This window comes from Musa acuminata, chromosome BXJ3-8 (assembly GCF_036884655.1).
Source record: "Musa acuminata AAA Group cultivar baxijiao chromosome BXJ3-8, Cavendish_Baxijiao_AAA, whole genome shotgun sequence".
NCBI lineage: Eukaryota > Viridiplantae > Streptophyta > Magnoliopsida > Zingiberales > Musaceae > Musa > Musa acuminata.
In genome coordinates, this window is record NC_088356.1 from 39,889,705 (window position 1) to 39,915,730 (window position 26,026).

At 40.1% G+C, this 26,026-nt stretch overlaps 2 protein-coding genes across 4 annotated transcripts; one reads left to right on the forward strand and one right to left on the reverse strand.

Moving 5' to 3' along the window:
• The first annotated feature begins 627 nt into the window (after positions 1–627).
• LOC135644467 (serine/threonine-protein phosphatase PP2A-2 catalytic subunit) lies at positions 628–19,168 on the forward strand. 2 transcript variants are annotated; one of them, XM_065162052.1, is made up of 12 exons: positions 708–1,002; positions 1,155–1,250; positions 2,006–2,062; positions 4,113–4,196; positions 4,349–4,420; positions 10,233–10,304; positions 10,571–10,611; positions 12,914–12,980; positions 15,369–15,560; positions 15,638–15,727; positions 15,816–15,923; positions 18,801–19,168. In XM_065162052.1, exons 3-12 carry the CDS (start codon positions 2,012–2,014, stop codon positions 18,864–18,866), a joined length of 843 nt encoding a protein of 280 aa, XP_065018124.1. In that variant the 5' UTR covers positions 708–1,002; positions 1,155–1,250; positions 2,006–2,011; the 3' UTR covers positions 18,867–19,168. The 2 variants fall into 2 exon arrangements, with proteins under 2 accessions (XP_065018123.1, XP_065018124.1); XM_065162051.1 differs by lacking the exon at positions 1,155–1,250 and having other exon boundaries at positions 628–1,002.
• Positions 19,169–19,952: 784 nt separating this feature from the next.
• LOC103994644 (DEAD-box ATP-dependent RNA helicase 37) lies at positions 19,953–25,641 on the reverse strand. 2 transcript variants are annotated; one of them, XM_009415036.3, is made up of 7 exons: positions 25,549–25,641; positions 24,552–25,430; positions 24,330–24,413; positions 23,255–23,497; positions 22,091–22,258; positions 21,781–21,894; positions 19,953–20,670 (listed from the first exon to the last, which is right to left on the reverse strand). In XM_009415036.3, the coding sequence occupies exons 2-7, from the start codon at positions 25,326–25,328 to the stop codon at positions 20,191–20,193; spliced, it is 1,866 nt and encodes a 621-aa protein (XP_009413311.2). In that variant the 5' UTR covers positions 25,329–25,430; positions 25,549–25,641; the 3' UTR covers positions 19,953–20,190. The 2 variants fall into 2 exon arrangements, with proteins under 2 accessions (XP_009413311.2, XP_009413313.2); XM_009415038.3 differs by having other exon boundaries at positions 24,552–25,309; positions 25,545–25,566.
• Positions 25,642–26,026: the final 385 nt, after the last annotated feature.

A 26,026-nucleotide genomic window follows, 5' to 3' on the forward strand; every position in this document is an offset into this window, starting at 1 on the left:
AACATGATCGATCTATGATTCCCGTGAAGGAGGTTCGGCTGGAGGACGTACCGCTTCCACCGACCGCCGCCGCCGCTTCCACCGCCAAATCCGTCTCTCGTGGATGCATGTGGCTATCCGCCGTGCCGGCGTTGTGGTGGCGACGGGACCCACTTCACCCGTGATGAGTCGTCCTGTGTCTCGGCCACACATTCGTCACGGTGGCCCACCCACCGCCACAAGTTTTTTGTGGTCCTCTTTGTCCCGTTTCCATTCGCTTCTCCGTCCGATTTCACCCGCCGATAACACCCAACCAACCGCGTTCCGCCACGTCCATACCCACGGAGAGGTCGGGAGACGGCAAGCGCGGGGCCCAGAGATCTTGTTCTTTATGAACGCCGTTGCCTGCCTGGGAAGAGACAACCGACGCACCGCCACAGGTAATTGGTGGTCCTTGTCTCGTTTCCGGTCTCTCCTCCGTCCGATTCACCCGCTGGAGTCGATTGCGACCGTTCAATAGCACCACCATCGCTCATGCATATTTACGGGTGCCGCATCAACCAGGCGGGTCCCTCTGTTTTCTGACCATATAAGCCAGCGGAATTCGGCCACGTCATGGATTAGGTGCAAATGCTGTCTGGAGTCAGTCAGCTAAACTCGCGAAGGGTCGGGAGACGGCCATTTCCGAGTACGGAGGCCACGCCAGGCTCCACCGAGGGTTTCTTTCCCCACCCTCTTCTCTCTCCTCTCCTATCGCCATTGCTCGCCGTCTAAGCCGCGGTTTCTTCTTCTCGCGGGAGGGGAGGGGGCGGGAAGGGGACAGCGATTTGTCTGGTTGGGATCGAGGGGTGGCGACATTTAGGGTTGGGTTTCCGATCCTGGGTTTTGGGCAGCGTCTTACTGGGCTGGTAAGGTGGTGAGGCCAAGATGAGCGTGAATCCCATCCCAGCTTCAGTCACCCATGGGAACTTGGACGAGCAGATCGCTCAGCTCATGCAGTGCAAGCCGCTCTCCGAACAGGAGGTCCTCTCTTTCTCTTCTTTTCCTTCCTCTTTTATTCTACCCCTTTGATTCCTTCCTTATTTGGTCGGGATGAAATCTTTTCTCGTTTTCTTGTGGATTCTTGCGTTTATTTTGGCTGATTAGAGGATGACCGGGTGTTTCTTGATGTGAAGGCTGGGTCATGTTGAGCGACCTGGGAGGCTGATAGATGGGCTCTGTGGTTGGACGTGGGATGATTTCTTTGGGGAGTTTGGGGTTCTGTTTTTTTGGTATGGTGGACATTAGCGCTGGATCTACTTTAAGTTTTTGTTTCTTTACCTTTTCTTTCCAGGAATTAGATGTGTTACATATGTTGGATCTGATTCGCTGGGTATAACGTGTTCATGGATGGTATGGAAGAGATTTGAGGTTCTTCAACCCATAGAAGTGTCAGCGTTGACCTACTTGTTACACTTATTAATGATGAACCTTATCCGAAATTGCACATTTACTTTGCCATAGATATATTGGTCTTATCTGTTCGTATATCAAATTTAACTTGTGGTTTCTAACTTCTAACTGTACCCATCGAAACCTTAATTTATGGTGCGTAAGTCCGAGATAATTTAGCTCATGCAATCTTGACTTACCTCAAATTTGATTTTCGTCTGACACAAAAAAACTCGGGAGAAAATTTCGAGGTGTTAAGATGCCCTCGTACTTTTTTGTACCATCTTTTCTGAAGCATTGAAATTCCCCATCGGTTCTTGTGCTCCCCTTTGAATATGCTATAAATTAATCTGACATGATTTAATAAAAGATAATGTGTTTAATGATTGTGATTCAAAATATATTGAGCCTTGTAAAAACATAAGCATATCTCATCCGGTGGTTGCTCAATGTTCTGTGTCATGCCCTTATCATCTCAATTTTTGATGCTTGTAATAATCGTCATTAGAATTTATCATTTGAATGCTAATCATTTTGCAGCTTTTTACCTGATGCTAGCTTATTGTGCTGATGTCTTTATGTTTTAATCATGCAGGTGAGGATGCTCTGTGAAAAGGCGAAGGAGGTATTAATGGAAGAAAGCAATGTTCAGGTAGGCATTATTGCTCCTAAGATGTTCTAATAATTGAGCGCAGCAGGCCTTGGCAAAGCATAAAGGCTGCTTTGGCTGGGTCCTGATGGAGAAATAACCTCTGCATGCATGGGTTGTATCTTCTCCTACCCAGACCTTATGATGGCAAGAGCTTCATACACTGCCTTTTTATCTTTCTCAGAACTTGTTGATTTTCATCTTTTTCACTTTATGAGTGATACTTTGTTTAAATATGACTCGCTTTTGCAACAACTGTTGAGATTATATGAGATGGCATAAACAAGTCTCGTATATGTCATAACCATTGAGATTATATGGGATATTATACTTTTGTATTGGAGAGGAAACTTGATAAATGTTATTGATAGAAAAATTACCTCTTTCATGAAACAAAATTCAACGCGAATGTTTTGATCAAGGATTGACGTCTTGCATTGTTACCCATATTAGTCGTGAGTTGGTGCAGAATGATGTTTTGCTGTGTGGTGCAAGTGATGGACACATGCCAAGTCATGCATTAGAGCTCTTGCATTGCAAAAATTACACTTGTTATTGTGTGCATCGAAATGGCACATTACAATCTGTACCAATATTGGCACACACAATGCAATAGCAGAACGCACATCAGTACTCTATTCTATGGTTTGCTGATGCAAATGATGTAACATTTTGTTGCTTTTAAATGTACCTTTTAATCTTTCCCTTGTCTTTTAGATAAAGCTGCTTTTCAATTCTTTTCTCAGCTTTCATCTCAAATTGTCTAGCAAGTTTGATATTTTTTAAGGCTATTCTTGAAGTTAACCATAAGTACAGCACTACACAATTTCGAATTAAAATTACTATAAATATTGCATGTGATCTAGGTACTTCCATGATTGTTAATTCATTTTGGCTTCAATTTACTGGCATGTGAACCAAATTGCAGCAAATTAAAATGGAATGGAACTGTATTCGTCTTTCCATTTTAAATTTTGTTGAAAGTTGAAAGAACTCGACTTCTAAAGTTGCAGAACTCTAGACCAAACCCATATACTACTGAACCAAAATATTTTTACACTGACTTTTCATCCTCATTCCACTTGCATTGATTTTCCTTCCTGAATCTAGCCATGGCCCATTGCGGTGCACCCTCTTCTCTCTCTCTCTCTCCCTCCCTGCACTCGATGCAGAGGGCAATATCATCTCTTTACCTCCTTTTTATTTTAAATAGTTAATAATTTTGATATTTACATCCTGCTAACAATTATTTGGTTGTCAAAGTTTTCAAAATTATGTGCGTCTTCTTCAGTTGCAATTTGATTTTAGCAATTGGTATACACTAATTTATGCCCCACAGGACAGTGATGGTCTGCTGGTGATATTTTCTAATATGTTATGATTAAGATCATTGTTTAATTTTTTTAAATATATTACTGCACTCTTTCCATTTTTTGGTACATTTAAGAGAAATCAACCCATGAATTTTATCGTGAAAAAAAAATTGCATTGATTAGAACTTGAAAACTGAATATTGGCACCTTAAACTTTCTACAACCGATTCTGATTTAGGATGGGAAAGTGGTTTCTTGAAGAATCAGTTACGCAAAGGCAAGCGGTTCTAATGATATGTAAATTATTTTTTAGTTTTATAATTATTTTTGGCATCTGGACGTGCACAAAAGATTGGTGTTGATGGGATGGCAATGATGCAATGGACGTGGGGTACTGGGAAATATAAAATAATAAATAGGTAATATGAGAAAGAAAAAGTGAGGTTGTATGGAAATTGAAAGTGAGACCTAATGATGCACTAGTTAAATTGGGTGACCGTTAAAGTAAGTGGTGCAAGAGAGGTAGAGGACAGAAGAGATGCTTTGATAGACTCCTGATAATTTTAGTTTGACCAGTGATGTTGATCTCAACAGAACCCTAAATAGTCGAGATCTTAGTTGTTGTTGTTGCTGATATTTTTCTTTTGTTCAAACAAGATTTTTCATTTCCCTCTGTGAACTGTTATTAGAAGCTTTGTTTGTTTTGTTGTTTTGGAACTAAATCTTGCTTTGCATTGCAGCCTGTAAAGAGCCCTGTGACAATCTGTGGTGACATTCATGGGCAATTTCATGATCTTGCAGAACTATTTCGAATTGGTGGAAAGGTACTCTTTTATATTCTTATATTCTGCAGAGTATGTTCTGATGTAATTTTCGGAAGTGATGAATTAAATTTGATAAAATAACTCTGATGATTATTTAATCTCCTAAATCGGTATGCCTTGTATATTTGATGACAATTGTTTTTATTCTTCAGTGTCCAGATACAAATTACTTGTTTATGGGTGATTATGTTGATCGTGGGTACTATTCTGTTGAGACTGTAACGGTAAGGAAAGTATCTTGTTCTCTTTTTATGCTCCTTTGAATTTATAAGTTCTTACAGTCATGATATTGTTGTATCAACCTCCAACAAGTGCACAATCCTAGTTAGTATACCATTGTTTTCTAAGAATAAACCCACTGATCCAGTGGCTGTTTTCTTGTTACGCTATGTTATAAGCTGTTCTCATATGCTTTATCAAGAAGAAGTTAAAAGTTATGCATGTCCTGCAATCATGCTTTATTTATGTGTATCTATATCTTCTTAAGGTGTCATGCCTAAATCTTATGGGTTCAAAAATACATGATAAGGCCATATTAGTTAAGATGCAATAGTTTCTCCCTCGTGACCTAGGTAACCATGGTTTTGAGTCCCGGAAACTACCTCTACTTGCAGGGTAGGACCGCATATAACGACTCTTCCTAAGCTCCACATTGGTGGGAGCCTTTTCCACTAGGCTTGCCTTTTCTAACACCTAAAGCAATGATTTAAATATTGCTGGCAGTCCCCCATGACAGTTGATCTCTGAATGGCAGATTTTGAAGAGTTAATTTCATGTTGACAAATAGCTTAACAAAGAAAAAGGAGGGGGAAACAATTTGATGCCATGAAAAATAAAAGGGGTAATACTACTGCACATCTTGTAGTTCTCTCTGACAACAACAGCTCCCGTTCTTCTGGTACCCTTCTGTCACGGACAAACTTCTAAACAAGGTGTTTGATGTAATGCTTATGTATGTCCGTGTCTTTTGGCATGTTCATGCCTTGTACAGCATGTAGAGGGGCGGCCGAACGTTCAATAGTCCCATTTTAGTTGGGTTGGTGGCCTCTTTAGGCTTGTAAATAAAGGTTGTGTCATGTGGACACGTGCGAGAGATTTTCGGTCTGTAATGGACCATTTTACCCTTTGTTGTGCCACTGTTCAGAGCTTGTAAAGTCTGTTTGTAATTTGCATTGTCTATGAAGTGTTTTTCGGAGATGTTTGCTTGTGGATCCCGATTGAGGCGTTCTCTCTAGCATGTTCTCTCTTTTGTTGGTCCTAAGGGACAATGGGAGGCTTCGGGGAGGCTGATCTTTGCGGATGGACACGCAAGGGTGCCGCACGACTTAGGCAAAACCAGCTAAGTCCGTGACAGATGGTATCAGAGCGGGACAAGCATTCATAGAAACACTTAGCATGCAAACGTGGGGGACCTAGTGGGGCTGCGTTGAGGGCAGTCAGCACACGCGCGACCGTTTGGGGGAAAACGGGCATGGAGATGTAGGGAAAAGGAGTCGCTCGGAGGAGCGGGCATCTGAGATTGGCATTCAGAGGAATGGCCAACCCTTCGCGCAAGAGGCACCACGAGAACAGACAAGCTTGGAAGAATGTGGAGCGCACAAAGGTTGGGATGGTTGAGTTTGAGCTACGGCTCAACGTTGACAACTATACTTGATGGTGCTCAAGACAAGCGAGGCGCTTGGTAATGGATGAGACCATCCAAGGTGGAATGAGTTGCTCAACGACCAAAAGAGTTATGCAAAGCTCACAGAGGTGAGGGGAATTGCTAACTCGAAGAATTTGGTACTCATGCATGGGTTTGTATGCGGACGATGGAATGTTCGTGGCCATCCCAAGGCGACCGAAACTCGGCGCCATGGAGCATTGAAACTTTCTCTTCGGCATGTGAAGGATACGTCCGTAGGAGGCTGAAGTGTGCAATGAGTTCAGCATGTTGCTAGGCCTTGAGGGGTGCAGCGGGGGCTGTATTGACGGGGAGTCGCAATCTAGCAAGTGCGTTTGCAAGAGGCAGAACAATGCACAGTTTGTTCAGCAAATCGGAGTAGTCCAAGGGGATGGTGGTCTCCGAAACGAAGAGAGATGTTGCTCCAATGGGACAGTTATCCAGGAGGGATAAGTCCTGGCTCTCTAGAGGGAGAATCATGTGAGACGGACCTCACATGTTGAGGAGGAGTACCTCAACAAACAACAACTCCACGAAGCTCGATGGACTGAGCAAGCGGCGAGGAGTCATCGCATGATCTCGCTTGAGAGAATGCATTAGTGGATGCATTGCGAGATCAAGTGGGGGAGCGACCCAAAGCAACTTAAATGAAGGCACACTTGGAGTCGATGTGGAGATCGGACTCAAGGGAGGGCTGACCCGTGGAATGGTGGGCGCGAGGGCCACCATCGACTCAATGCAAAAACGAGGAGCGGAGCAACTTGGGTGTAACTTGGCGAAGTACCCAAGCCGCATGAAGGGAGCCAGCATAGAAGTTTGAACATGGAGCAGAGGCACAGTGCTTTTCTTAGACAAAGGTCAAGGACATGAACTCTTGCAGAGGCAAGAGTAGGATCATGTTGTTCCATGGGTCCTTTTTTCTGACGGAGCGGACTCATCTTGCATGGTGCCAAAGACGAAGGGAGCTTCGCGGCACATGCACCTTAACTCGGAGAAGCATTTGATGGAGGAACTAAGGCGACTCAATTTGCGGAGGCGAAGTTGGGTTCAGAAGGGCCTTAGCACGGGGCAAGAGGACGCAGAGGCAGGTACTCTTGAAGAATATGCCATAGTGTTGCCATTCAAGTTGCTATGAAGGAAGCAGTGCGCAGCGGAGATTGTGCTGGTAGGGGCAGAGGCCCAGGATCCAGACAATGGTGCACAAATTACAGTGAAGTCGGTGGACTTCGGGAGCTACTAGGCGACGGACTGTCCTAGAGCGGTGCTTCATCTAGGTGTGACCCAAGAGTGGGTGGATGAAGGTCGATTGCCAAAGGAGCGAACAAAATCGAAGGTGGAGGAGTCCCTGCGATGTATTGGCAGAGGCCACACATATGGAGGGTTCACAATTCGAGTTTATTCCACAAGGATCAGAATGCAATGGAGATGTCACCAGGAGGCGACATGGTGCAGCGGATCGTGGTGGAACAGTTCGTGGCAATGCGATACACACGACTGAGTCCCGGGAGGGACTATATCATATGGAGGTATGATCGGGAGCTACTGGAAGCTCCACTTCGGTGAACAACACGACGGCAAGAAGGGCTATGGATTCAAGGAGTGAAGGCCATGGTACCGCAAAGGCGGGTCTTCCGTGCGTGCATCGAATTTTGTTTCGGATGAAAGCCTTGGTCATCAGCATATGGGGGTTGTGTTCCACCAAGGGAAAAGTTCGAATGCAAGTACCAGTGAGTTCCATGGGAGGAACTTGATCATGCAGAGGTATGATCGAAGCAGCTGGAGAGTTGGACTACTCCAGAGCTCATATTCGCTTAAGGGAGCCCGGCAAGTCAGAGGACAAGGCCGAGTAAGCGAACGTTGCTACCAAGGAAGCTAAGGAGAACAGAATCGGTGCAAACCCTACATCGTGATGGCAGAGGCCATGCATGGGAGTTGCAGTCTGTCTTTCCATCGACCAAATGGACTACTTGGAGAACACAGAGGTGTTGAAGCAGGGGGTCGAAAGGGGCGAGGAAGCGACGATGAGTCCAGAGGGACTTAGCTACCCAAAATCAAGCATCAGTTAGAATGGAGGTGGACTCAGAGGAGTGCCACGGAGACATATCTACTAATCGTGAAGAAAAGGGATGCAGATGCGAGGCGACGGATAGTAGGGTCATGGGCATGGCAGCGCCATGGTACCGCAGAGGCGGGACTTCCGTGAAAGTCATTGATCCCTTGCTCTCATGGAGGGAGAGCGCTTGGTCGTGAAAGGGGCCGAGGAGGTGGAGAATGCAGAGGCAATCTCCAAGTACCGAGACAAGGCTGAAGGGCAGAGGCCGTAGAACTTCGTAAGACCGGTGTCAATGTGCTTCTCATCGAAAATAGCCGAAAGTGAAGGACTTCGGGTCATGCAAGAGTGCATAACCAAGGAACGAAGCAGGCAGTACGCGGTGTTGTACCTTTGCTACTCAGAGGAGTAGGCGGCAGGGTTGATGGAGAAGACGGTACAATCCCAGAGGCGACCAAACCTATGAGAGAATTACTCCAAGTTGGGGTGAAAACTTCCTGCATTCCAGAAGTTCAATGGCATTGAGAAGGTGAATCACAGTAACTAACTCAACGCAAGGAGTGCAAACACTTCAAGTGCTTCAGAAGTGTGAGCAAAGAGCAGGCGAAGACCAGTAACCAGCTCGATGCATGGAGTACAATCTCGAGGAGGCGGGCGAAGTCAAGTAACCTTTGCCTTCTCAACCCTTAAGAGAATGGGCGAAACCGAGTACCCCAATTCTCTTATCTATCCAGCAGAGGAGCTCTGCACAAGTTCAAAGACCCTTCGAAGATAATGAAAGACAATAGTTGCCAAATCCTCACCAACGATGATCAGTGCTACTGAGAGTAGATTGTCCGCTTCATTTCCCAACGAAATGCCAATCGAAAGCGGAAGTGATGCGAACCTACTTGGATGTGACAACTAAGCGAAAGAAGAGTCAATGAGCAAATGTTGTGGAGGAAGGACCCAAAACTTCAGAAGTTTGCGAGACGATGCTCGTTAAAGCTCCAATAAGCATCCACCCAGTTCAAGCAGCACGAGGCATTTGAGAGACTGACGCAGTAAGGATGGTCTTTTCCTTCATCTGGGGGATCCGCAGGAATCAACAAGGATCAACACAACTCAGCCAACCCCACACCAGAGTCAAAGTCATTGGTGAGTTGAAGCAGCATGGCGGATCAAAGGTTCGACTACTCAAAAACAGCAGTGGAGAGCAGCTAGGAGCCAAGAGACGCATTGTAGCTGGAGCAGAAGATTGAAGACTCAGCAAAGGCGAGGAGTTGCAGTGTCGACAAAGGCTTCAACGAGGACGTCGAAGGAATAAGTGGGGGAGAATGTCACGGACAAACTTCTAAACAAGGTGTTTGATGTAATGCTTATGTATGTCCGTGTCTTTTGACATGTTCATGCCTTGTACAGCATGTAGAGGGGCGGCCGAACGCTCAATAGTCCCATTTTAGTTGGGTTGGTGGTCTTTTTAGGCTTGTAAATAAAGGTTGTGTCATGTGGACACGTGCGAGAGATTTTCGGTCTGTAATGGACCATTTTACCCTTTGTTGTGCCACTGTTCAGAGCTTGTAAAGTCTGTTTGTAATTTGCATTGTCTATGAAGTGTTTTTCGGAGATGTTTGCTTGTGGATCCCGATTGAGGCGTTCTCTCTAGCCCGTTCTCTCTTTTGTTGGTCCTAAGGGACAATGGGAGGCTTCAGGGAGGCTGACCTTTGCGGACGGACACGCAAGGGTGCCGCACGACTTAGGCAAAACCAGCTAAGTCCGTGACACTTCGGCAGTGGGATGTGACAACATGTGGTGGACTTCTGTAGATCTTGAAGGCCAACATTCTTTCTTTCTTCTATGCAGAACAACTGAGAGAAGTAGCAAACATCTCAAGACTATGACTGGATTGGTCCATTTTAAGAAGTTTTGACCATTCTGACTCGTAACTACTCAAGGGGCTTCACACATATTTTGCCCTTCAGCTCTGTTCTGATATTCAGATCTTTGAATTGGGCTGGAAGGGAAAGGTTGAGCTGAAAGTACCTGAAATGATGATATGCAAGGCGAGTTATAAGCACACATATGAAACCATTGTTAAAAACTTAAAATAAGAATGTGTACTATTGACCATGACATAATAAATGATATTTTATAAATGGATAACTAAGTCCAAGAGCAATTAAGCTTTAACTTGTTTGGAAGCTATAGCATGAAGATATTGCAAGTTGATGTGGTCTATAAGAACTCACTGTACTTGTAGATTGTTGTCATGGGATCCATGTCTTTGGATTATTTCACTGAGCCTTGACATAATACTGATATGCTAATTAATTTATATTATCAGCTTTTGGTGGCTCTCAAGGTGCGATATCCTCAGCGAATCACCATTCTCAGGGGAAACCATGAGAGTCGTCAGGTATATAGACCAACTTCTGGTTGTTTATTTGCATTTTTTAAGTTTAAGATTCTTTTTTAATTTGGCCACATGGTCCATTTTCACATAAAGTAATTTCATATGACTGAGTGGATGTCACTTGGACATCTTTCTTGCCTTCATGAATTACTGGTACTTTTTCACTTACTGTTTTTATTGGTTATCATGCTGATGTTTGTATATGTTGTAATTTCACATCATTTAGTACGGACTATGCAAGTTTATAACTTTATTTGATGTGATTCCAGATTACTCAAGTTTATGGATTTTATGATGAATGCCTGAGGAAGTAAGTCCTCCCTTGTTATCTTTTGGTATTGGTATTGCTTGTCTTTTCAAATCCACCTATCTCTCAGTAGGCAGAAACTTTTTAAGGCTTTCTGCTTTACTTGCTCTTCCACTGATCCTTCTCCATCAGTGTATATGTACAATGTGCTTAGGTTGACACAAATAGAATTATTATTACACTATGAAGAGGATCAATGGTTGTCATTTTTTCATATGCATCAAATGCGTTCTTTTATTTGAGGTTAATTTGCACTGTTGCCAATTTGTTGCATGTCAGTAGTTTTTCTTTTGCACAAATTGAACTTTGCTTATTTTCTATAAGCAGGTGAACTAAGTTCTCAGCACTGCCTTCAGAACTTTTTTTTTTGTTCATACAAATTTGTGTTTTTGAAAAGTGATTATCGCTTTTTTGCATTAACACTGATGATAATTGATGTGAACAAGGAGACCAAGTTGATGGGATACATATGTTTGTCATACGGATATATTTTTTCCTTTTTTTTAGTTTTCTAATGGTGACATCAGGACATAAATGTTCAATATACTTATACAGAGGGATTAGGTGCTTTGCATATGACTGTGCCGAGATGAAAGGAATATTGTCAGATTTGGAAATGTGTTATCTAAAAGCTTATATTTATTTCCTGTATTTTTCATGCTTTTATGATAGTGTCCTTGGAATAATAAAAATGTTGGATTAATATTACAGTGGAAGAAACCGAATGCAGTTTAAAGAATTCATAGTATTTGGGATTAGGATCGAGATGATCCAGAGCCATTATAAGAATAAAAGATACAAGATACAAAATAGAAATACAGAATCATGAATTTATTGCTTTTACCCTTTCCTTAAGCCACAGAATATTACCTGTGCTACTAAAATTTAGCTTTCTTTTAATTGTGCAGTCTTTATTTATTTTTTTTGTAATTAAAACTTTCTTCTAATTGTGCAATCTTTTATTTTTTGTAATTATAAATTTTTTCTTACCTTCCACGTGAGGGTATGTATGTATGTGTGTGTATTTTTTTGTCTAAAGGTAAATTGTATTCATCCGTTCATTCATGTATATGATGCTAGGAAATTGGGCCATGAATGATTTAATCTTGCTGAAGCCTTGAGAAGGAGACAATTAAAGATTTGTGAAAATTGATGCTTAGAAGCTAGGATTTTAGTTTCGAATAATATCGTTAATAACGAGCGGTACGTACCGGTCCACCGGCAAATCGGTACGCGGACCGTCCGTTACCAGACGGTATCATTGATTGGGGTTGTTTTCGCCCAGTTACCATCCTAAATCGGTCAGTGACGGTCGATTTCGACCATCACGCCCGCTATCGGATGGTATTAGTCGTGGGAGAAGAAAGAAGAGGGAGAAGAAAAGGGAGAACCTGGAGATTCGACGTCGCTCTCCCTCGACGATCCCAATCCGTCGTCGCCCTCCCTCGTCGGACGTCGCAGATGAGATGTCGCCTCCTCATCATCTGAGGCGACGAGGCCTCGGCATCGTCGATGACTTCTCATCCGCGTGGGGAGAAGAAGCTTAGGTGATGTTGCGGGGAGAAGAAACTAAGCGTCATCGCCTCATCACCCTTTTGTGCGCGGGGAGAAGGAAACCTCAGTTTCTTCTCCCCATGCGGGCAGAAAAACGAGGTGACGTCACCTTTTTTTTTTAACATATATATATACACACACACACCAAGCGGTACACCAAAATGAACCGTTCGGTATACTCGTACCATACCATACCGAGCTGAGCTCGATATTCTAGTACGGTACAAAATTGCAAACCTTGCTTAGAAGTTTAGAAGAGAAATGCCAATTAAGGTGTCTATTCTTAGTGTAGCTTTCTAGTGGATAGCATGAAGTATAACTGTGTTCACTCCACCCAGCTTACTAAAAGAAGACAATCTCAAAAAAGGAAAAAGTACATACATATATACCAGTTAGGCAAAAATTCTTGCATTTTTGTACCAAAAATTTTACTGCTATGTTTGGTAGTAAAACATTTTGAGAATAAGATGTGAGGTGGGGTTGATGTATAAAAGATCCAATATTGACGATTTCTTTTGTTTGAACATTTCATCGTGCTTAAGATAGATATTCACGTTTGTAATCTGGGTTCAACACTGTCACTGTTATCAAAGATATAAATCCTATTACTTCTATGGATGACATTTTGGGAGTGCCGTCATGATCATGCTGGAAACTGAGGCAACATGTCATGTTAACCTTCTTGTTTTACATTTGAACTCCAGGAATCTTGATCAACATTCATTAAATTATATTTCATTATTTGTTGCAGATATGGTAATGCAAATGTGTGGAAGACCTTCACAGATCTTTTTGATTATTTCCCGTTGACGGCATTGGTTTGTGCTCTAACTTCCAAATTACTCCATATTTGATGTTTAGTTTTTACAATTTGTCTTGAAAGTAGGCTTTCTGTAAGCATTATAATCCTTCAGTTATGATATGAACGTACATGGTTTATATTTTATGATATGAATGGTTTAGATTTATAATTTCAGATTTATAATCCTGTTAGTTGCTTGGCATCAATGTGTCTCATTTGAATGTCACGGTTATCTGTCTTGATGAAACTGAGAGTTTCATTTGAATGTTGTTTAGGGATGATTTTTTTTTTTGTGGGCCAAGGACTAGTTGGAAGGGATTATATATTGGCCATGTCAATGATCAAGATCCCAGATATTTAGCCTATAAGCTTGTTTCTTGAACTTCCAGGCTAAGGTTTGACAATATGCTGCCAATTTGACCTTATTTTTCGAAGCTGGTACCTTATTCCTAGACATATAGTCCATACAGGTGAACTTTACCAGAAACATAATAGACTAATTGGGGTGAGAGGATCTACCATGTTGGTTGTTTAAGCTCATTCAAGGAGAAACCCTCTAGAGTTGCACCAGCATTGTAAAGAGTCTAATTGAATGAAGTAACAAGATTTGTCATGAGAACCTATATTATCTTAAAGTGGCAAATGAGTCAATAAATTCAGGAAACAGCCTCCATATTCTACTAGTTGTATGAAAAAAAAGTTTTCCCTATTTTTTTGATGCTTCACCATAGGAATACTTAGCATCTCACAGTGTGAAGAAGTTTGAGAAGTGTTTTGAGTTTTTAGAAAAAAATCATATCGATAATTTATTTTACCTAATGGGAATCAGTCTTGTGGTTGTGATACTCATTTCCTAGTTAAAAGTAAAAGTGCACACAATAATGCATGCTAACGTAAGGGCTATAGGAGTTGCTCGTTTGGTTAGTAGGGCCTTAAATGGTTTTGGACTAAGAATTGATCAAAGGCATCACATTTTTGTATATGACATCTCTTCCTATTTTCATGTTTGCACACAGCTATGTGAATTCTTATTGTAATACTTATTCGCTATCGTCTTCAATTCTATCTAATATTTTATTGTTTTATGTTTTAACAATTAGGTGGGTAGAAATTTATGATTTTTTACTTTGGCTGCCACTTTGGGAATTGTTCAAGTGATTTCCACATTTTGTTCAAATGGAATTTTTTTCATTACTGTAGATCTCTTTTACAAATTATGTCCTCTTGTGATAATTGTTTCATGGTAAATTTCTCTATATTGTAGTCCTTATCATGTCATGATTTCCTTTGTGGATAGTTGATCTATATATGACATTATTTGGCACTATGATCCTATAGTTGATCTTTATATTGATTATTTCTCTATTAGTCTTAGAAACTAAATGTTTTAGATTAAGTAGAACTAAAATTGAATATATAAAATATAATTTTCATGATTCTAGAAATAGATAGAATAATATAGTTAAATTGGATGGACAAAAAGTCCTTTAAGTAAAAGCATTAGATATCTTGGATCAATTATTTAATAAGATGGAGTGATTAACGAGGATATTATTCGTAGAGTAAAAAGAGGATGGTTAAAATGACGAGGGGCATCAAAAGTCTTGTGTGATCATCGGATACCTTTGAGATTAAAAGAAGAATTTTATAAGACAGTTGTGAGACCAACAATGCTTTATGGATCTGAGTGTTGAGTAGTTAAGAAACAATATATACAAAAAGTTTGTGTTGCCGAGATGAGAATGTTAAAATAGATGTGTGGAGTTACTAAGAAAGATAGGAAAAGATACTTTTATTCGTGAAAAACTATGTATTGCTTCGATAGAAGATAAGAAAATTGTTTAAGATGGTATGGGCATGTGCTTAGGAGATCTCTGAATACGGTAGTCAAAAGGGATGAAATAGTTAATGTTAGTGGTACGAGTATAGGTAGAGGAAGACCTAAAATGATTTTAATAAAAACTATAAATAAAAATTTAAGTGCCCTGAATTTACCTAAACAAATGCATTTTTACATATCTTAATGGCAGCAAAAAATCCATGTAGCTGACCCTAAATGGTTGACACTTATGGCTAAGGTTCTGAATATCGTGTCGTACCGGTGTACCGATCAACTGTCGGTATGGTACGTACTGAGTTGTATCGAGCATATCGACACATGATATACTAAGGTGTACCGATGTACCATCTGTATCAGTCCTCTATCAGATCGGTACGTACCGTCCGTACCAAGCAGTATACTACGGTATTGCAAATCATGCTTACGACTTTGTTGTTGTTGTTATTGTTTATTATTTACTTGCCTAGCCAATTTTGTAGGCCTCTTAATGCCCTCGGTGGCTGTTTGACCCTTGCTCTTCTGAAATGAATTATATACTTGTTCTAAGCATCTTCATTTTACCAGGTTGAGTCGGAAATTTTTTGTCTACATGGTGGATTATCTCCATCCATTGAGACTCTTGATAGCATACGAAGCTTTGATCGGGTTCAAGAAGTTCCTCATGAGGGGCCTATGTGTGACCTTTTGTGGTCTGACCCTGATGATAGATGTGGTTGGGGTATTTCTCCCCGTGGTGCTGGTTATACCTTTGGCCAAGTATGTTGCTCTGTTTTTTTTTTTATTTCAGTGCTTTTTATGGATCTGTCTTTACCAAGTCATTTTGGATGTTTCAGGATATATCCGAGCAATTCAACCATACCAATAACCTTAAGTTGATAGCCCGAGCTCACCAACTGGTTATGGAAGGATATAATTGGGGCCATGTAATTATCTAAACTATAGTGAATTTTTTTATTTGTGCATTTCTGTTTTGGACATTAAAATGTGAATTATATTAATTGGGTTAAACAGGAGCAAAAGGTGGTAACCATATTTAGTGCACCAAATTATTGCTATCGCTGTGGGAACATGGCTTCCATCATGGAAGTCGATGAATGCAAGGGGCAGACATTTATCCAGGTGATTATCCTTGTTATCTTCTGTCTCTCTCAACAAACTCAGTTTAATGGGTCAAGTATTGTGCTTTCTTAAAACATTTGTCTGTTATAATGCTCGTGATAACTATCTTGGAATTTCATCAAGGCAATTTCTTGTCTTAAGATCCAATGGTCTCTGGCTTCACATGGGCATTTCATCAAGGCAATTTCTTATTTTAAGATCCAACAGTCTCTGGCTTCACATGGGCATTTCATCAAGGCAATTTCTTATCTTAAGATCCAATAGTCTCTGGCTTCACATGGCACTCTTAATATCCAAGTATTTTGATGAGGTCCATCCATATGATTAGTGCAAATGAATCATATACTTTGTGTTTCACGCCCAAGTTTCTGTAGGTTACCTCACAGGACGAGTTACATCAGGTTAAGATTTTTAGCTCACTGATCTTGTTCTGTTTCGTATCTGAAACAAACATGAGCTAACTTCCTGCTGAAGCTAGTCTATGTTGGCTGATGATGATTTAGGGGTGTAATTATTTATCGACATGTTTCTTATTAACACCCTTTTTTTCCTTGTTATCTTGATAGTCTCCTGTTATTTCAAACTCCATACCATGGTTTTAAATCAGTTGGAGCAGTTCGTACTGATTGGTATTGTATCAGTCTGATCATGAACCAGTATGTGAACTGAGCGGCCTGGTTAAGGTATTGGGTCATACCAGACATCCGCTTGGTACACTTATTGTACCTCTCAATATTCAGGCAACAAGCCTCTTTTCTCTCATTGGTCAACCTCTTACCCTCTTATCCCTATCTACTGTTTTTGACACCCATCAATGTTTTACCCTAAGCCCATCCAATATCAACCCTTTCCGCCAGCCAACCTCATTCTTTTTTTCTTCATTTTTTCCTTTATTTTTCTCCATTAAAATTATCAAAATTTCTAGGATTTAGCCCTTTTTTTTTTCTATTGTGTGGATCTCTCTCAAGCAAGCTTGGTTGATTTCTTGAGATCAAGGTAATCCAAGCCTTGTGGTTCTTCTTCTTGTCCTTACCTTTCTTAAGGCTTATGCCATATTTGTATCTTGCTCTTTTTACATGCTACTTTGTGGCATCATGCTTTTTTTACATGCTACTCTGTGTTATCATGCTTTTTTTTAAGCATGCTAAATATGATACAGAGTGAATATCCATGCTAAACATGCTAGAGATTTAAGGCTAGACTCTCATCTCAATCGAAGTTTAGTGGCTACAATATGGAGGATCCACCTCATCTGAAAAGATTATTATACGAGTCCTCTAAAATTAGGTCATTTAGCAGTTTCAAGTGGAACTGATCTGCTTTCTTCTTGATTTACACAAGTTTGTGATCATCTTTCATATTATGCTTAAAGAAGCTGGTATTCAAATGCGTCTGCTGCTATGGTACGTAACCGAGGACAAAGGAAGCTAAAGCTGATGTTTCTTTAATTCCAGATTGTCAAGGATGTTTTAATTCTAATCAGATTGAGGATGACCAATGAGACAAGATGACTTGATATGAAGACAGATGCTAGATTCTAAAGCTAGACGTTAGGGTGTGATTGGGGGCCTTATAACATATCAGTCCTCCATCTGTTCTGCTGCAGGAAGTCAGTTTCTATCATCCATGCAACACAGTTAGTCTAGGATCAGCTTATCGTAATTAGTTGACCTATTAGCTGTCATTGATGGGCAATAGTTTGAGGATGGTAAGACGGCTTGCTCTAATTTCAATCCACGTGAGATCCAAAATGATTTCTGGGGAGGATGATGATAACAATGATGGTGGATAAGGTCTTATATTCCTGTGACACAGCTAGGTGGATGGTAAATAGAGGTGCATGAATTTACTCATGTTATACTTGGGTTGAAGGTTATGGTTGACTCAAAACTCCAATTGTAACTCAAGCTCAGATTGATGTTTTGTTCGAAAAGGCCTAGAATCTAGAGCGGGTTCCTGTGTTATAAGAAACAAAAAATGGAGAAATTTTTTTTTATTGAAACATATTCGTTCATTCCTATTACTATCTTAATTTCTTTTTATTCTATTTTCCCGGAGTTCCTTCTCCGGGGAATTCTGTTTCAATCATTCCTGTACTGTATATTACTTTAGAATCTACTTTATTTGATGATCTTGTTGGAAATTATGTAAAGAAAATTCTTATTTGATATAGCTATTTGTGCAGGTATTTTACGATTAAGAAGCAATTGCTTCTTGTACAGATTGTGTATTAATCTACTATAACTATACAATACCTTATTGTGCTAGATCCAATGGAATTATTTGTGTGAGGAAAACCAAGGTAAAGGGGAAGGTGGTTCATATCTTTGAGAAGGCGAGATGATTTAACTTGGATCGAGTTTGGCAGGATGAAGCTAACTTTATTTTTTACTTTTGCAGTTTTCCCTTTTTTTTTCTTCTTTTAAGCCCTTTTTGGTGACGGTATGAGTTTTAAACTTTTCATATGCCTAATACAATTTCTGATCTGTCTGCAAATTTCATAAGTCCATTCCAAGTAGTGATCATACCATGATCTACATACCTTTATGAGCATGCGGGTCTGACGAGTTTCTTTGTGCAAGGACATCGGCAAAAGAACCCCACATGTCCTAGCTTAATTTGATGCACCTGGTCAATACCATTACTGGTTGGACATATGGCCGGCATTACTACCAGACTGAAACTTTAAATCATGCTTCAGACGCATGTCCTGGAGTATTTGTCCAATCAAATTAACTATTACTTGGTTTCTGTTGTTGCCATTTATGATGTCCGAAGCTCCTCAAGTATAGAGTTACTTGGTTTGTTTCTTTTTAGATTTAGATAAGTGATGAATGTTTTTTTGATCGTTAAGTGAGTTTGTGTTTTGGGTTGCAGTTTGAACCAGCACCCAGGAGGGGAGAGCCCGATGTAACTCGTAGGACACCTGACTACTTTCTGTAAGCAGATATTGAAGCATTTAGTTGATTTTCTGACAGCAAATAATGCTTGCTAGATGAAGTTGTGGTTGCAGATATAATCTCAAGATCTCACAGTAGGATTACAATTTTTTATTTCAAGCTAATATGCTTGTGTGATCTTGAGGAAAAATAGCTTGCTTTGTCTAATGTGGTTGTTAGTGTTCAACCCTTGTTATTGAGATGTATTTGAGATCCGTAATGGCTGGAGGCAAATGGTTATAATGCCATTGCCGCCGCTGCGGCAGCACATAAGTCGGAAGGGATTTGGTTGGTTCTCCCTCCCTATCTTTGTTTTTTGCACTTGTTCTCCAATTTTTCTTCGGCATTGGGTACAGTGCTTGGGTGACTTGTAAGATATAGTAGGATTATACGCAGAGGTGGTGGTTTTAACTGTTTCCATAGGCAGATTGAATCTTGCATTCGAATGTTCGGTTGTTGTCCTGTGAGGTGCAATTTAGAAAAGGGGATAAGGATTATTTTGTCTTAATTGCCACATCGCGTAATTATTATTTGGTACACTTAAAATAAGTGGGTGGGCAATTCAATCCCATGATTGATGAAAATGTTTGGTTTCTGCTTGCCAAATTAGCACATGTTGGTTTCTTTTATTTGTTTGGGGGTTTCACCTTTTAATCAATACTTGTTGGATTTACAGGATGACTGGCAAATGCTGCAGATGATGAATCAATCCTCTACACCACCTAGCCAACATCTTACTACATACACATTTCTCAGGCAAGGCATGCATTCGACCGTGAGAAACAATAACGCCATAAAAACTTTAGCACGAGTCCTCCCAAAGGACATTCTAAAGCTCCTTTTCATAAAAGTTTTTCCTAAACTAATTCTAACAATAACACCATCTATCATGAACACACACTTATGGTTTCCAACTCTCTTGCATGCCACCACTTTCCCTCATATTACCTCCCCCCGGCACTTATTAGTTGCTTTATACAAAGTTCAATCAAAAGGAATCATTAAAGAAAAAACAAACCCCCCCCCACCTCTCTCTCTCGCTTACCACCTGACAAACACAGCCCAAAACAGAAAGAGAAACAAACAACAATTAAGAAACCGAGGATAAGCCCTACCGACGAAATCTAACAATTAATTGGTTAATTGTAGTGAGGATAAGCCCTGCAGTGGGGAACCAATTAGAGGGGAGAATAGTGAATGAGCAGAAAACATGGCCGGGAGAAAATTACCAACTACATGAATCCTATATCGTGTAGAAGCCTATCAAAAATATCTTCCTAGAAAGAAAGGAGGACTAAAGCTAAGCTGGTTGGAGAACTATACGGACACTAATCCCAGGCGCTTGTCGCCACTGAACTGCCACTGTATCCTGAGGATGCCCCATAGGACCCTCCTCCATATCCGTAATCTCCACCGCCACCCCTGCTAAAGGTGGAGTCTCTCCTGAAGTCACGACCACCAAAGCGGGCTCCACCGGTTCTCCGGTGTCTTCCACTGCCACCATAAGAATGAGCTGTGGAAAAGCGAGCAAGCCAATCTGGCACCTCCTGGTTTGATTCTTGCATAAGTTCTGTCAATGCCCTTGCCAAAGATGAATTGCTCTCGTTGAAGAAAGCAGTGGCTCTACCTGTCTTTCCAGCTCTGCCGGTCCTTCCAATACGGTGTACATAGTCGTCGATATCATTGGGGAGATCAAAATTTATAACATGTGCCACATGGGGTATGTCCAGCCCACGGGCTGCTACGTCAGTTGCAACTAGAATCGGAGTTGCGCCACTCTTAAAAGATCTCAGAGCATGCTCTCTTTCCTAAAAGTGCACATACAATTTGTCAATAAAACACTTCCCAAAACAAAAACATAACAAGAAAGAACCATAGTGAAGATTTATTGTGGTAGCATGCAATAATTTCAAGTGAGCAGCAGTTTATACTTCTGGAACAACTGTTGTAAATCCCAACATGGAGCACAATATCAGTCAGTTCGCCTGTAAGAAGGTTCACGCCCATCGATAGTGCATGCATACTTTTTTACATATTTTAAGTTCGACATCTCATGGACAATAATCTGTATTTTAAAATTGCATGTCATATCATCCATCAACCCCTCAGCATAATTAGCCAAATCAATATCATTAGTCAGAAAACTAGAGTTACGCCAACACACAAAAGGTAACTGATATGTTATCAGATCATGATCAACTTGGATGTCCTCTTCAGTTATTTTCATGATTAATTTCAAACAGGAGGATATTCAATTTGTTGAGATTCATACAAAAGTTTAATTCCCCAATTTGTTAAACACGAGAACCAATCAGTAAAGAAATGATAAAAGCTCAAAATTTGGCTTCCTTTTATGAAACGAAACTTAGTAAAGAAACTTCATAAAGGTCAATCACAAGGATCAGATTTTGACATCTTTGGAGGTTGAAAATAGATGAGACACTATAGTCTTTAGTTAGCAGCTTATGCAGCCACATATATTTGTTCACTCGGTAGACCACCTAGTATATACCATATGCTGTATCAACATGCAACAATTCTCATAATCAAACTATATATATATATATGTATATATGTATATGTATATATGTATATATATATGTATATGTATATATGTATATATGTATATGTATATATGTATATATGTATATGTATGTATATATGTATATATGTATATATGTATATATGTATATATATATTCATACATATACATATATATATGTATATATATACATATATATATGTATATATATACATATATATATATATATATATATATACATAAAGACAGGCAATAAAGACAGTAAAGACACTTACTGGATCAAAGGCAGGACAAATGAGACATCTAAAAAAAAAAAAAAAACTGAGCTAACAAGACAAATTAACTTGATCTTTCAAGTAATAATAGATTTACCTACCTGCTGAGTCCTATCCCCATGAATAGTAGTTGCAGGAAACCCATTCATACACAGCCAGTGTTCCAATGAATCAGCTCCTCTTTTTGTCTCCACAAAGACCAAAGTGAGTGCTTGCTGTGGCGATTAAAGTGAAAATTCAATCATTATAAAAAACAGATTTATGGAACCATAAAACATCACCAAGGAATATATTTACAGAAACAAAGGCGACCCAAGGACCTTATACCTTGTACACAAAATAAACACTAAAGCATAAGTTGACAGAAGTTGGTAGAGCCAAAAAATACCTTTGAAACAGGCTTTGCCTTACCTTTCCATGGACGCCAGTATCTCTTTGGCCATGAAGAAGGTCCATAAGGTAGCTTCTTTTGTCTGACTCAGGTACAAACTCCACTCTCTGGACAATCAAATCAGTACTAGAACCAACTCTTCCAACAGCGAGAAAGATGTAATTATTAAGAAAATCAGAAGCCAATCTCTGTGTAAATTAGATTTGTCACTGTAAGCATATTCAAATAATTGCTTAAAGAAAATGGGAACAGCATGATGGTATAGGTCAACAAGAAACCTTAGTAACCTTACAGTGAAAATATATTTTAGAGCTCAATAATTGCTAAAGACAAGAAAGGAGAAACAATATAGGCCAACAAGAAACACATGGCAAGGCTGAAGATCCAGGAAATAAACCAATGACCGACAAACACATTTATACAGAACAAGTTCCATTAAGTAATCGTAATTTGTGCTAAACTCTCCAATCATGTGACATCAACATGGGAGTTCCAAATTGCAGCTAATATTGAATTTACTCTATCTTACAATCTCTTCCATCAAAACTGTATAAATAATTTCATTCTACTCTGAATTATCACCTCCTATCAAGCAATTCTAGGTCAAAGATATTTTTAATAACAAATGTGCTAACTCTTTTATAACCCAGTAACTTTTCATTGCTCCCTCCACATTGTCCATAAAGTTAGTTACCAAACCATTAAAAAGCGATTATTCCTAACTGCTCTGTCCTTTTTACCTAAAACAAATTATCTATCCAGCAATGAAAACCACCAGCAATGCTTCCATATCATGAAAGTATTTAAAATATAATAAAACTACAGATACAATGCATATACAGAACTTTACTCCTAATGTAATGACATAATTAATATTTTTCTCATGAAATTGAGTTTACATTATCACATAAATTTTGTGAGATATACAATTTCAGTAAAAAGTATTTGAAAAAGAATATCATGCAAATGTGTCCTGAAGACTATGGAAATACTCTGCAGTGCAAATTTCTGTCACGTTGAGCATCTGAATCAAAAACTAAATTCTTAATGTGTAACAAAGTTTAGCACCAACCCAAACTACAGATGATCGCCATGTATAACAAGAACACATTCACAATAAACATAAAAGATCACCATGACTTGGTGCCTGGACAAATCATTGTTTAACAAAGAGGAAAGCCAACCTGTATCTCCTTTGGAAATGTGGCACTGAACAGCATAGTCTGCCTTTGACCTCGTGGAGGCATGTCCATTTGTTCAACAATTCTCCTAATTTGTGGCTCAAAGCCCATATCAAGCATTCTATCGGCCTCATCTAGTGCCAAATATCTAATATGTTGCAATGACACTCGAGCTCGCTCAAGCAAATCTACCAGACGGCCAGGAGTTGCCACAAGAATCTCAACACCCCTTTCCAAGTCCCGCAACTGCAAATATGTATGATCAGTGAAAGAGGCACATCCCGGATGAATGATGACAGGAAAAAAGAAATGATACCTAATGTCCCTTGTTACCCAACAATATTTATGTTTAATGAGAAAAGGCAAGTCTGATATAAAATAATTGAATAGGAAGCTCTATTTGAGAATTAGCACCAAATATCATCACGAACATTAATTTGTGATCATGTACAGGGAAGAAAAGCACTTAAAGCCACATTTTCACGTATGTGTTAAAAAATCAGTCATCTTATTCTTCTCCTCACTGTGTGTTGTCCTTTTCTACCCTTTCCTTTCTTTCTCTCAGTATGTTTGATCCCACTTCCCTTAACCTCATCTTCCAGTTGTCTACTTCCTATAGTACGCAAGTACTCAACACTTGCGTATTTTTGTTGTCCCATAGTATGTCAATATGGGACCTTTAGGACCTAATAAGGACCTTGTCTGACCAACTAAAATATCAACCAATAAAAAAGGGACCCATTTTTGTGAAGACAAATAAGTTCTACCTCGTTCAGATGATTTCATTTGACTAATTATGGCTACCATACACTTTCCAGTAGATCATGATTAGGTGATCCTTGTGCAAAGATTTTTTAAATTGGTAAGTTACCCTAAAGGAATCAGTGTGATTCAAACTTCATCGAATATATCAAATCTTATTTTTTTTATTCGAGGAATAAATGAACACACACATAAATTTCAGAAAGAAACAACAGTGTGAACACTTGTTATCTATGATTAGTAAGCCTTGGAGTGATAACAATCAGACAGTAGAACAGCATAGGCAAATCTTTAACACAAAAGATGAAATAAGTACCTGCTGATTGATTGGAGCTCCACCATAAGCAACAACCACCCTGACACCAGTCTGATAAGCAAATTTCCTAGCCTCCTCATGTATCTAAGGTACCAAAAACAGACACCAATAAAATAAAAAGTACATATATACATAAGAAAAATATTAATCATCATGGAACCACCGAAAAAGACAGGGTGTCCACATAAAAAGGATTAAAGAAAATTTAAGGCTGAAGCATACTTGGACAGAGAGCTCGCGGGTAGGCGACAAAATCAGTGCGAGAGGATAGACGGTTCTTGATCCCCTTTGCCTTGGTCCAGATGGCCCTCTCATGATCCCACTTATTATCGGGAAGCAGAAAGCCGCAGTCTTTCCAGACCCAGTCTGAGCACAGGCCATGAGATCCCTCCCTCCAAGGGAAATTGGGATTGCATGACGCTGGACAGGGGTTGGCTTCACATACTTGCACCGTCTAATATTCTCATTCAGTGCATCACCCAAATCAATCTCGGCGAATGTGTTTACAGGCGGGGGCACATTCTCACCGCTGGTCTCGACAGGGATGTCCTCGTAGGCATCAAAATTGATCCCGGAAGTCTCCTGACTATCAAAATCGGCTTCAGTCGTATCATCATCGTTAGAAAAAGGGTTAGCCTCGCGCTCCCTCCGGTCCCACCCACCAATTCTTGAGTGTCGGCCACCGCCTCCACCTCTGCCTCCGGCGGAACCAGGACGACCGACGTCACGGATGGGGCCACCGCCCCAGCGGCTTCCACCAGCAGGAGAGGGGGCAGCGAAGGCAGGCGGCTGTCCAGCACCCGAAGGACCCGCGGCAGGAGACGGCGCGGGGGACTCAGAAGACGACTGACGGTTGCGGAGATGGGGAGGGACGTAGGCAGCACGGCCACCACCGCGAGAGGGCGCGACGGAGACGGCGGCAACGTTGCTGGGGGAAGCGCTAGTCGCGGCCGCCGAGCTGTCGGCCGTCGCAACTGCATCTGCCCATGAAGTTCGCATAATTCAAGAAACAAACGTTCAAGATGCTCAAGAAAGCAACAGATCGACCTAGATATCCAAGATTACACCACTTCTGGTACCACAGCAAGATCAAATAATTTCCTTTGGGAAAAAAAAAAAGAATCAAATCAGCCACGGAGCAAACCAGAAGAGAAAAAAGAATCGATCGCATGTTAAGGGCGAAGAGAAGAGGAATCAGAAGAGATCGAAAGGTACTTGCCATGAGCCCCCTGGAAACCCTAGGAAGAGATCGGAGACGACGGGGGAAGGAAGGAAAGGATGGACGGGAGGTAATAATTTGGTGAACGTTTACACATAAGCCCTTGAATCATTGCTATCTACATATAATGTCCTTTAAATTGTATGTAATAAGATCACATATCTTTCTTCCGTTTCCCTCTTTTTTTTGCTTAATAAATATGATTTATTGGGAAGTCCTATGCTGAGTTAATAAATATGATTTATTGGGAAGACATAAATAAAGGTTAACGGAGAAATTAGACTTATTTTAACTCTTCTTATTTTAATTATAGATCGCTCTTAAATTTTTATAGTTTACTCATATCTAAAATAATTTTTATATTTTAAAAAATATAATATATAAATTCTTTTCATCAAGTTTGAATTAATAGACATTAAAATCATATATTAAATCATTAATATAATAATATATAATTTAAAATTAAAAATATATTAAA

Coding starts and splice junctions, on each gene's coding strand:
- LOC135644467 (XM_065162051.1), top strand. CDS start 907: ATGAGCGTGAATCCCATCCCAGCTTCAGTCACCCATGGGAACTTGGAC. Junction 4,421..10,232: donor ATTCTGTTGAGACTGTAACG/GTAAGGAAAGTA, acceptor TTATATTATCAG/CTTTTGGTGGCTCTCAAGGT. Junction 15,924..18,800: donor AGGGGCAGACATTTATCCAG/GTGATTATCCTT, acceptor TTTGGGTTGCAG/TTTGAACCAGCACCCAGGAG.
- LOC103994644 (XM_009415036.3), bottom strand. CDS start 25,328: ATGCGAACTTCATGGGCAGATGCAGTTGCGACGGCCGACAGCTCGGCG. Junction 22,259..23,254: donor CATTTCCAAAGGAGATACAG/GTTGGCTTTCCT, acceptor TAATTTACACAG/AGATTGGCTTCTGATTTTCT. Junction 20,671..21,780: donor ATGGGGATAGGACTCAGCAG/GTAGGTAAATCT, acceptor GTGCACTTTTAG/GAAAGAGAGCATGCTCTGAG.